This window comes from Bos mutus, chromosome 7, assembly GCF_027580195.1.
Source record: "Bos mutus isolate GX-2022 chromosome 7, NWIPB_WYAK_1.1, whole genome shotgun sequence".
Classification (NCBI taxonomy): Eukaryota; Metazoa; Chordata; class Mammalia; order Artiodactyla; family Bovidae; genus Bos; species Bos mutus.
This window is the reverse complement of record NC_091623.1, coordinates 44,585,032-44,597,251: the sequence shown is the minus strand read 5'-3', so window position 1 is coordinate 44,597,251 and position 12,220 is coordinate 44,585,032. Positions and strand designations below refer to the sequence as shown.

The following is a 12,220-nucleotide window of genomic DNA, read 5'->3' as shown; positions in this document are numbered from 1 at the left end:
AGGCCCCCTGAAGTGGTAGCATAGGGTCAGCCGCTGGCCCACCAGGAAGTCCTGGAGCTCTTGGCTGTCTAACCCTAGACTTTTTTTTTTTAAATGATATGCATGCGTTCGTTCTAAATAAGAACAGAAACTAATGAAGGTAAAACAAGCTCGTGTTGCAATGAGTCCCTAATGAATCCCGCTGATCTGCTATCACACAGAAACTGTTTCTCAGGGCCTTGCTAATTTTAAAAGTCAAGTTTGCTTTATTTCCAATCACGAAGAAGACACATTTTTTAAAAAAGAAAAGGAAGCCTACCAGGAGATTGACGGACTCGATGACATCCAAGAACACCTCGTTCTTCCGGTACTTGATGCCCTCCGAGCGCCAGGACACTGCATTGGTGACAGTGGCCGGGGGCCGCGGGGCCCCCGTTTCCAGCTTGTGGCCTTCCTGAGTGATGTACCTGTGGGCCCGGGCTCAGAGTTAGCTGGCTCAGGCACTGACATATTGAAAACAGCCCCTCCCTGTAGCAGGCGCCAGGAGAGGCAGGTTCTGGTTTCACCTGGGGCCATTTAACACAACAAAATCACGATTTCTAAAACCCCAACACACTCTTCAGTTACAATGAGTACAGAGTTCTCAGTCTCAGGGCAGCAAGGAGCCAGCACTGGTGAAGAAAACAAGCAAAAAAAAAAAAAAAAGAGAAAACAAGCAGTGGGCATGAAATGCTTCCCAGCTGGGCATGCAGAGGAGACTGACCTCCCTAGGAGAGTGACCTGGTGACCCTGATTCCACTCACTATTTAGTCAGAAGTCATGTGCCACCTGACCCTGTGGACTGCAGCCCACCAGGCTCCTCTGCCCATGGGACTTCCCAGGCAAGAACACTGGAGTGGGTTGCCATGCCCTCTTCCAGGGGATCTTCCTGACCCAGGGATGAAACCCACATCCCCTGCATTGGCAGGTGGATTCTTTACCACTGAGACACCTGGGGAACAACAGATGTGGGGTGTGCTGAAGTCACATGGCTTCTCTGAGTGCCCCTCTGCTCCCCGGTAAGATGGGAAGACAGCAGCTCTAAGTGAAATGGAAAAAAGCTCTCACAAGAGGCCTGCTTCCCAAGACGTGCTTAATCAATGGTGACCATTATTTGGTGCACAGGATTCCAAAGGAGGGAGCTTTTTCATCACAATCTCATTTATGACAGTAAAAACAAAGGCAGTGGGACTTTCCTGGTGGTCTAGTGGTTGAGAATCTGCCTTCCAACGTAGGGGACGCAGGTTCGATCCCTGGCCAGGGAACTAAGATTCCACAGGCTACGGGGCAACTAAGCCCCTGTGCCTTTACTAGAGAGCCCTTGGGCCGCAAACTACAGAGCCCACTCGCTCTGGAGCCTGCATGCCACAACTAGAGTGAAGCCTGCGTGCTGCAAGGAAGACCTCGCGTGTCCTAACTGAAACCCAAAGCCGTCAAAACTAAACAAGCATGTTAAAAACAAAAACAGAACAGCGGCAGGCGACTCCCTACAAACACAGCACCGAGCGCACGTCTGTGGACAGAAACGAAGACCCAGCAACAGGAAAAGTGCTCATGCCATGCAGTGATGCTGAGTGCAAAAGGACCCAAAGCTGCCCCAGGAACTTAGGAAACTCCTGGTGGGCTGGAGACAGGCAGGGGACCAGCGACGTGATTACACATTTGCCTCCTGCACCTCCAAACCTGCCCATGACTTCAACACATGACATAGCCCTGGCCTGACCCCCACTCACCCGTCCCCGGGCCCCATCCCAGCCACTCACTCCTGTAGGATCTTGCTGTCTGTGGTCTGGGGGTAGCCAAAGTCCATGAGCTCATCCAGCAGCTCATAGATGATGACGAAGTTGTCTCGAATGCTCTCCTCCTCCAGCTCTTTGAAGTATTCCGAAAATACCTGCAGTGTTGCCGTGGGAGGCAGATCAGTGAGAGGAGAGATGAGGAGGGGATGAACGCCTGCACAAGTTCATTTGCACTTCGTGCCCCGAGGCCCCTGCCAATAGCCCTTCTGTTCACAAGCTGTGTTTGCCTGGTTCCCAGGGGTGCTTGGATGAGGTCTTGGGCTCAGGGAATGTGGGCAGGCGGACAGCAGTGGCTGTGACGCGCAAGCCAGACTGGGGGTGTGCAGGGGACTGAGACCTGCTCAGAAGCCCAAGTTCCCACACCTGCAGGCCCACTCTCCTCCTCTCCCTGACAGACACCTCCAGGCCTGGGGCCTCTTCCCAGCTTCTCTTTCACCCTGACCCTTTGCCTCTGAATCAGGAGTGATTCAGATGAGGGACAAAGGCCCCTGTGGACAGGACAAGGAGCTCTTTAGGCCTCTCGTGACCTCCCTGAACCCCAGTCTGTACAGTTGTGCCTGCAGATAAGCCTGCCCCATTTCAACAGAAAGTTCACATGATGAAAGCAGGGGCACCAGGGGAGCCAAGAGGAAGAGCAACTTGACAGAAGGTCTTTCGGGAGCACAAACAAGGAAGCAGGAAGGCAATGCCAGTCACTGCTGGGAGAACCTTCCTCCTTCCTGCTTCCCCATCTCTACACCCCAGGATGGCAACTGCTGGGCTGCTCCTCTGAAATCACAAATAGCGCCGACTAGCCCGCGACAGCCTGGGGATGCCGGCTGCCCCTCAGCCCGCACGTGGGGCCTCTCCTGCCCCGTGTCCTCACTGCCCCACCCCCCACCGTGGAGCAGAGGAGACTGCTGAGCAGGCTGCACACGACACCATCTGGAGTATGAAAGCTTTCCTGGGCAGACCCCAAGCCTCCTGGGTCGGACTGTCCACTCTGTTCAACCCCATGAAGCCCTACGTCAGCCAGGCCCCTCCACCCCCTCCTCCCTGCTGCCTTTAGGTTCTTTTCCCACCCAGCTGCCGGAGAGGATCTTAAATCAGGTCTTGTCAGGCTCCTGCTTAAAGCCGTCCACCATCTCTCACCAGACTTGTAACAAAATCTAAACGCCTCACTAGGCCCTGTGCAGCAAGCCCCACCCTGAAGTCCAGCCTGGCCACCCTGCTGACAGCTCCACACTCTGTCCCGGAACACTGGGCACCACAGGCACTTCTGCCTCAGGGCCTTTGCACATGCTGCTCTGTCTCCCCATCTCGCTGGCAGCTGGGCCTGGCATGTGGGCCTGGCATGTGTCACCATTCTCTAAGGTGGGGCCTCAGGCCACTGTGCCTTTAGAGCTCCCACAAGGAGATTCTGAGCAGAACTTAGCTCCACCCTCCTCCTGGTTAACCCACCTCCCTAATCCCTGACTCAGCGGGTCACTCTCCAGCCTTCCACAGCCAGCTGTGGGCACACCTGTCCTGCTCCCTCAGTCTTTTTCCTGGGGTTCCAGCTCCCCCAGGGACGCTACGGCCCTCGGGTGGCCAAGATAGGGAGGCACACTGAAGGGCAGGGCGACGGATACCCTTCACGGCCCCTGTGCCTCTACTTACCTGCACCACCTTGTAGAGGAAGGAGAACACCAGCGACACGCACGCGTTCTTCTTGGAGGTGGCGACCACTGCACGGCGGCCACAGTTAAGGAGCGTTCAGAGGTAGGGCTGCCACCTCCCAGACTCCCGTGCCCTGCATGTTTTGGAGCCGCCCCCAGTCACTGACTCAGCGCTCAGGGTTCCCCAGCTCCTGGTCTGAGCCAGGCCTGGGCACCATGGTCACAGACAGGGGTGGTCCCGGCTCCCAGGGGGTGCTCAGCTGACAGAGGGGCAGCAGGGGCACAGGAAACCCACCGCAGCTGCCGGGTGAGGGGCACTGCCCAGGGGAGGTGACACCTGAGCGGAGGGCTGAAGCTCGAGGTATGGCAGAGGGCACTTCAGTAAGGTGAGCAGTCCCAGGAGAGCAGCATGACTCATCCTAGAGCGGAAACCAGGAGCACAATCTGCTCTCCTCCAAAGCCCATCGCCTACAAGACCCTCCTGAGGTTCCGGGCTCCCTGGCCTGGGCTGATTCTGGCTCGCGCCTGTGTCTTTTCCCCTGAAGCAAACCTTTTGAATGAAGCCTCCATTTTCTCACCCATGGGCTTCCAGGTGGCTCAGTGGTAAAGAACCCGCCTGCCAAGAAGGAGCTGTGGGTTCGATCCCTGGGTCAGGAAGATGCCCTGGAACAGGAAATGGCAACCCACTCCAGTATTCTTGCCTGGAGAATCCCATGGACAGAGGAGCCTGGCAGGCAACGGTCCACAGGGTCACCAAGAGCCAGACATGGCTTAGCAACTGAACAACGCTAACAGCATAACAGGGGCCCGGGAATGGATTCACCGAGGTGAGGCGTAAACTGGCACACACTCTGGACATGGGACGTGTCCCCAGCTCCTGGGGTCAGTGCGTACTGGGAACTTCCTGTTCCTCTTTCCCTAAGGGCTTGATCACCTGGGAGAACAGCTCCTCTGCACTGCACCCTGGCCACCCCAGTGCCAAGCTGTGGAGGCAGGAGGGAGAAAGGGGCCGTCTCCACCCCACTTCCAGCCTCATCCCAGCCCAGCACAGGACCTCAGGAAATGGACGCTGGGCCAATCAGGGGAGTGCTGGCTTCCCTAGTCCAGGCAACACGGGTTCCAGGTGCTTTCCAAGGAGGGGCAACGGGCACCTCCAACCCTTTGGCTGGGCTTGGAGACTGCCACCTGACAATGGAACTTGGGCTGAAGGTGAGTAGATGCCCACTCAGGCAGGGTGCGCTGAGCACTGGCATCCAGAGGGATGAGCCCTCGCCGTCTCCTCACCGGCTGCCCACGCATGGGCACCAGAGCCCCACTGGGAACTGGTCTGACGGCTCCTGCTGAGCCGGAACCGCTACTCCCCAACCCCCCACAGCTGGGCACCCATGCCCAGACCCAGGGCAGCTTCTCAGACAATTTCTTCCTGGCTCATGGGCTGCCTGCCACACTCTGCAGAGCTGCCCCTTCTAGAGAGAGGTGAAGAAACAGAGGTGCACTGCAGGGAGCCAGGCCTCAGGGCCGTGGGTAAGCGTCCCGGGCCAACACCTTCCACCCTGCAACGTGCACACACATCACGAGGGATGGCCCTGCTCTAGTGTAGCTTTGACCTGGCAAGGCTGTATGGACCCAGGATTCTGCATTCCCAGAAGGCTCCCAGGGGATGCTCTGGCCCGTGGACCACACCTTCACTAGCAAGGTCCCGTCTGTGTCCAAGAACATGGAAAAGGGGACAGAGCCCATGGTGCCTGGGTGTGTTGCACATCCACAGCTCAGCTGACACTAACAGCGCTGCAAGGAGGGGTCACTGCTTTCACTGGACCAGGGGGAGGTGAGGACCTGCCTCCACTCACATGGCGACCGGAGCACGGGGCTGTGGGCTGCGAAGCCAGGCTCTTCCTGCAGCAGTGTAGATACCAGAATGCACCTAGAAGGGTTGGCCAAAGCCACGGGATGGCCGGTCAGCCCTCCTGGATGGGAACTGGCTTAGCCAGGCCTCCCCATGGGCCTGAGTGTAGGGGGCTCTGAGATGTGGGCAGGGTGGGGAGGAACCTCTCCCCTTCTCTGTATCCCACCACCCCTCACAGTCCAGGCTTCTGCGCACCCCCCCACCTCCCCATGTCCACTTCTGATCCCTGAAGTCTGCTCTCCACTCAGCAGCCAGAGAAAATGCAGAAAATGCAAATCAGACCGTGTCAGCCCTCTGCCTGAAACCCTCCCAAGACTTCCCAACACACTTCATCCAGGTGGTTTCCTACAGGGCCCTGCAGCGCACACCCTGCTGACCACGGGGCCTTGCTCCTACCATGCACCCCACTCTAGGGCTCCAGTCATCCCCACTGCAGCTGCCGAGTGAGACTTCACCCAGGCCTCACATGCCTCGTGCCAGCAGACACCTGTGGCAGACATCTGGCCTTCCTGCAGGTCTCCACTGGGATGTTCCCTCCCCAAGCAACCTGTCCTGGCTCCTTGGACCTGTCACACTTATCCTTAGGCAGCAGGGAGCTGTGCCTAAGACAGGGCTGTGCCTGATGGCCCCCCGTTGGCCTGAGCCAGCCAGCCCTGCGGACAGCAGCTCTCAGTTACACGTGTGTACATGTGTGCACACACGCACACACAAGCCCACACAGGAGCCATCTCCCCCACCCCCCAACAAAGGGATACGATACAGGTTGTTGTGCTTGATCCACATGAAGCGGACTCCCCCGTGGGCCAGGATGGGTGACAGCATGCCCTCCTCCTCCTTCTCCATCAGGATGGGCATGAAGTGCTCCACCTCTGACATGTCAACGTCGCCACGGTAGTTCCGGCAGATGAGTACCTGTGTGGGTGGGAGAGAGGGAAGGCACTTTCACCTCGAGTTCCACCAGCCTCTGGCCCTCCTGGGAACCCCAGTCACGCCTGTCCATCAAAGGGCCATTTGATCTCCACGCCCCAGGGAACTCCTCAAGGACAGCACATACCCACGTGAACATCTACTGGGGCTACTGAGAGTCCTTGTATGGGGGCCATGGGAGGGGGCTGTGGGGCAAGAGTCCAGCACTGAATCATGGGGAGACCAGGTTAAAGGTCCTGCAGGCTCTCAATGCAGACCTTCTCCATGCCTTTCCATGTTCATGCACCCTGCTCTTCTGGCTCTGTCAGGAGAGGGACACTGCTGAGTGTGTACACCTACTAGATCCCCCGTGACCTGAAAAGAAACCCTTCTCCTCATCTCTCTCTCATGGGTCCAGATGTGCAGCATCACTGCTGATGGAAATGTAAAATGGGACAACCACTTTGGTAAAGTCTGACAGGTTCTCAGAAAGCTAAAATCAGCTTATAACCCAGCCATTCCTCTCTTAGGTATTTATTTATCCAAGAGAAAGGAGACCAGACATCCACATGAAGACACATGTGCGGATGCTCACAGCGCATTATTTTAAGTAGACTCAGGTTGCCGAGAATGCCAACATCCTTCAACAGGTGAGTGGAGACAAGAATTGTGTCCAACCACACTACAGAAAACTGCTCAGCTATGAAAAGGAATGACTCCTGAGACCGGTGACAGCAGGAGGGAATTCCAGGATCACTGAACAAAGGGAAAGAAACCAGACAATGGAATGTGATTCCACCTACACAAACACATGCTGGGAAATGGTAACAGAAAATACATTAGTGGCTGCTTGGGGACAGGCTGGACATGGATGGTGTGGGGAACCTTTAGGAAGTGACAGTGTGCCCACGGTTTTCTGGGAGTATACAATGACTGAACTCATCGAACGATATGCTTTATATGAGCAGTCAATTACATGTAACTCACTGAAGGAAAGAGGAGTGTGAGCTACACCACGGTGAGCAAGGCTCTATTTGGAGGTGCTGCCCAGAGCAGCTGCTGCTCGCGTGCATCCCTGAGGACAGCCAGCTGCAGGACGCAGCAGTGTGCAAAGAATGACACCACTGCGCCAACCAGCCTGGGAACCGCCTGCCTCAGGACCTTTGTTGCTGCATGCTTGCTAAGTCGTGCCCGGCTCTTTTGTGACCCCCACGGACTGTAGTCCTCCAGGTTCCTCTGTCCATGGGAAAATACTGGCGTGGGTTGCCATTTCCTTCCCACAGAATCTTCGTTTCGTAAAATACATTGTCTTACTGCTGCAAGCCAGAGAGAGAGAGTAGTCAAGTGAGTGACCGAGAAAGAACCTTCCTTTCTTAGTTTCTCCTTTGTGGCCTACGGGCAAGGGACCCTGTGCACTCATTGCTGTTCGGAAGGCCTCTTAGAGACCCAGCACCCAGTGGGTGAGCTTATGGGTACCTGGCCCAGGGACTATGACATACCCTCTCATATATTCTTTGCCAGAAGTATATACTACTTCATATAAATCCCCACTACTATGAAGTGGACTGATATTTTTAAAGCGATGTCTGGAGAGGTGGCACCACCCGCCTGAGGTCACAGTGAACAAAGGAGAGCCCGGGTTCTAACCCCACTTCTCAATCCCTGCAGGGCCACTTCCACTCAATAAACATTGCTCTCCTGGGCTTCCGAAGCCCAGCTTCTACTCCAGGTTATCCAACTTTGGGGGATTCAATTGGCATGGAGCCCCTGAGGCCCCAGTATATTCCGAGGAAAGAGCAGGGAGCAATATATTTTGCTCACCTTCATCACACAGGCTGCAGAGGCCCACTCACTCATGCTCTCTGCCATACACTATGCAGGGCCTGGGGACACCAGGGAGACCAAGACAAACAGGGTCCCTGCACTGAGCTATTTGCTTGAAGGGAGATGAGAGACTCGGCAAGGGTGTGACCTTCAAACTGAGCCCTTAGGATACAGGTGGGATAGAGGCAGAGGGGCCAGTGGAGCTAAAGCCATGGGATGGGAGGCAGAGCCCACGGTGGGTACCTAGGAGCACTGGTTAAGTAGAGTGAGGGCAGCCTCGGACCCTGGCCCCATAGCAGCTATTCAGTAAATGTCTCTGCACTGAGCGTGGTGGTGAGGCAAACAAGGGCAGGATAATGCCCAGGTCTCTAAATGGGCACCTGTGTGGATAGCGGTGTCACTCCCTGAGAGGGAGAGAGACAGCAGGGCTGGGGGGTGGTGCAGACCTCATCTGAGGAAATGCCGAGTTTGTGACAGCTGTGAGACCTCCAGGGTGTCCTGACAGCCCGCGGATCTCCAGATGAGTGCTCCGGACTTTGGTACAAATTCAGGGGTCATTGGCACAGGGACAGAAATCAAAGCCTGCCCCTTGGGACTTCCCTGGCAGTCCAGTGGTTAAGACACTGTGCTTCCACTGCAGGGGATACAGGTTCAATCCCTGCTCGTGAAACTAAGATCCTGCAGGTGGCGAGGCATGGCCAAAAAACAGGAATGAATGAATGAGTCAAAGCCTACCCCAAGTAGAGCAACGGTATGTGAGGCATGCCAGGCCCAAGCAAGAGGAGCCAACATCCGAGGGGCGGGCAGGAGAGAAGGGGCAGCAGTGAAACGGGGGAAACAGAGACTCAGCAACCACGAGGCCAATGGAAGCCTGCTGAGGAGCAGAGTAGTGGTGCCAGAAGCTGCAGAGAGGTGAGAAAGATAAGGGCAGCGAAGCGTCCTAGAGGGCTTTCCATCAGCTCAATGTGGCCCCGCTGGTTTCCTTGGAGATCAGAGGTGCTGGCTGGCAGGTACACGTGTGGATGAGAATCTACTTGATGTCCCATTACCTTCCTTTTTTATTGAACGCAGTTTCTGCAGAAGGCAGACTTTCAAAACACGAGGCCCAAGGGGAGTGGAGTAACAAATGCGGGGTGGTCAGCGGGGATGGGAGGCAAACCCACCCATGGCAGCCTCTTCTGAAAGACACATATAATCAGACTTCTCCCAGGCTACAGTCTCCTCATGGCAGCTGTTCCTTCTTGGGATCAAAGTGGTCTCCTCCCACTCTCCCCTCTGGAGCCCCTTCACCCACGGCCCTCTGGGTCCCATCCTCCAGGCTCCAGCATTACCCACGACTACCCAGCCTCAGCGGGCTGCCCCTGACCCCGTGGGCCTAGTGTGACACCTGTGCGTCCACCTGACTGCCACCTGGTCGCCTGCCCAGCGCTGGCATCTCCCTCCTCCAGGGAGCCTTTTGTAACCACTTATCCAGCCAGCCCACACTGAGGTTGGGCAACGGGGTTACCTGAGGGCCTCGACCTTGCTGTGGTGGCTAACTGATCATCTGGACCCATGCAGCTGCTTGGATCTGTCAGTTTCCACGCACCTCGCCTACAAGACCTCAAGGGCCATGGCGACTGTGGACCATGGGTGGTGCTGCGCTTGTCTCGTGTGTCTGCTCAGCGAGTTCACACGCTGGCCCGAGGTCATGCAACTGAGCAGCAGGGGCAGGTTTTGAGCTCAGCCCCCAACCTGCTGCATGCAAGGTGCTCATGAAATGTTTGCTGGAAGAATGAGTGATCTGAGGAGGTGGCCTATGGGACCTCTGGTGACATGGTGGCCAGGGAGGAAACAAGAACACACGCTACATGGGGTGGGGGAGTTGGAGGTGGGAGGGAAGTTCAAGAGGGAACATGTGTAAACCGATGGCTGATTCATGTTGATATATGCAGAAACCAAAACAACACTGTAAAGCAACTATACTCCAATTAAAAATAAATATTAAAAAACAAACAAACATGCTACAAAAACTCAGGGAATACTGCACCCTCCCACCCCTGGGGTGTCCTGTGTCTTTCCTTGCCTCCAAGGACTCAACTTTCTCAACCTCCCGTCCTCAGAAGGGAGCCGAACACAGGGCCTCACTAGTTGTTGACTTTGGGTGGCATCCAAGGAAGGCAACCCACTTAAGGGAGGTTTGGGAAAGTACTGGGGGTGGGGAGTGAGGCAGCGAGGGCAGGCATTTCAGCTCTTCATTCCCTACTGCTTCTGGGCACGCTCCTGCCCACTCCACCTGGGACTGGCACCCATGTTTCCTTCACTCACTGATGTGGGGCTGGTTAAATATTGTTGGCCCTGTCCTATTATAGGAAGCCCTGGTGGCTCAGTGCTAAAGAATCTGCCTGTTCGTGCCTGCCAATGCAGAAGACATGGGTTCGATCCCTGCGTTGGGAAGACCCCCTGCAGGAGGGCATGGCAACCCACTCCAGTATTCTTGCCTGGAGAATCCCATGGACAGAGGAGCCTGGTGGGCTACAGTCCATGGGATCGCAAAAAGAGTCGGATAGGACTTAGTGACTCAACAACAACAAACTGTCCTATTCTTGTTACTCCTCAATGCAAGAGACCAGGTATCACTTGCCCTCTAGCCAGGACAGACTTGAGGGAAGGCAGCAGGCCACTTCTGAAAGGCTTCAAGATCCCTCCTATAAAAAGCTTTCCTAGAAACCCCCCCAGAAAAGCCCCCTGGGAGTGGGTCCTAGGGTTCTGCTGCTCCTTCGTATTTCAGCAGGGTTGTCACTCCCCCTGGGCAGTGCTTCCTTATCCCCAGTGGAGGCTGACTCTATTAGATCCTCACTGCTCCACCACAGCAATTTACCTTTATTTGTGCTTTTTAAGATGAGTGTCCTCTCACTCACCAGATCGTGGGCTCCAGAAGGCCAAGGTTCAGGGACTGACCCTGGTTTCGCTCATCAAAGGCAGCCCAAGGCTTAGCACCCTGCTTGGCATTTAGTAAGTGCTCCTCAACTATCAGCTAAATGAACAAATGACTCTGGATTCAGCTCCTAGACCCGCCACTTTTCTGTGACCGATGTGGCCGTGAGCACTGTGTGCCTCGGTCTCTCCCTCCGCGAAAATAGCACTCCCGCCAACCACCTCCCCTAGCCCTTGTAACTCAGTGTCACAGTGAACGTTAAGAAATTGCTTCAGGGACTAATACACAAAAATTGCTGCATAAAGAAAACGGGCCGAGATCCCAGAGGGCGGTACTGGCCCGAAGGTACACTGTCCCCGACACGCTTCACCACCTCTGGTCAAGGGTCGCGCAGCCCCTTGGCTCCAGGATTGGTTTCCCAGCCGGCTGCGGCCCGCGCTCTCCACCGCCTCGGGTTGCCCCGGACCTCCACAGAGGCCTAAAACCGCCAACCCACAGAGGTGGGGATGAGGGTCGTGCAGTCGGTTACATAGGTGGGGATGAGGGTCGTGCAGTCGGTTATCTGGCAACTGCGGCAGCCCACCGCGTTACCTGGCAACAGGCAGGTCTCGCGGTCCTAAGACCCGTTCCTGGATACCCAGCAAAAGGGTGGAGTCCTCCGGTGAGGACAAACGGCTTCCTTGCCTAAGACCAAGGTGGCTCCCATTGGACGGCTACCTAGCAACAGGGTGGGTCCCCACGGGGCGAGGCCCCCGCCGGTTGCCTGGCAACGCGGAGGGTTGGGAGCCCTTGGTACCTTGCCCTTCAGGTCCAGCACGTAGACGGCACTGGCGGACATGGCGGCTCTGGAAAGCCTCGGCAGTGGCCGAGGGCGGCGGCAACAGCGGGGACTGCCAGGCGGTGAGCCGGGCCGGGCGCACCCAGCGACAGTTCGTCTCCACTTCCGGTCGGGGGAGCCGCGCGCGAACCGTTATGTCCGGCCGAGGGGGAACAGTCAAGAATGCGCCGGCGCAGGGTGCACTGTGCACAGGCGCAGTTTGTCCGATGTGCCCTATTTCCCGCTCCTCCCTCAAGCATCCCGGAAGTAAGCCCAGAGGGGCGGGGCGGGGAGAGGCCTGGAGGCGGCGGGCGGGGCCAACTGGAGCAGGGCACTGTAAGGTGCCAGGCTGGGCGAAGCCATAGCAGCTGGAAACTCCCACTTTGCAGGCCAAGT

General features: G+C 56.5%; 1 protein-coding gene across 1 annotated transcript in view; it reads right to left on the bottom strand.

Moving 5' to 3' along the window:
* Positions 1-12,004, bottom strand: part of AP1M1 (adaptor related protein complex 1 subunit mu 1) — a 29,905-nt gene extending 17,901 nt beyond the window's left edge. Inside the window, exons 1-5 of the mRNA XM_005901463.3 lie at positions 11,804-12,004; positions 6,116-6,272; positions 3,456-3,523; positions 1,782-1,912; positions 299-446 (exon numbers count right to left, since the gene is read on the bottom strand). Coding sequence (XP_005901525.1) covers positions 299-446; positions 1,782-1,912; positions 3,456-3,523; positions 6,116-6,272; positions 11,804-11,845 — 546 coding nt within the window. The 5' untranslated portion in view covers positions 11,846-12,004. The remainder of the gene's footprint in view (positions 1-298; positions 447-1,781; positions 1,913-3,455; positions 3,524-6,115; positions 6,273-11,803) is intronic.
* Positions 12,005-12,220: the final 216 nt, after the last annotated feature.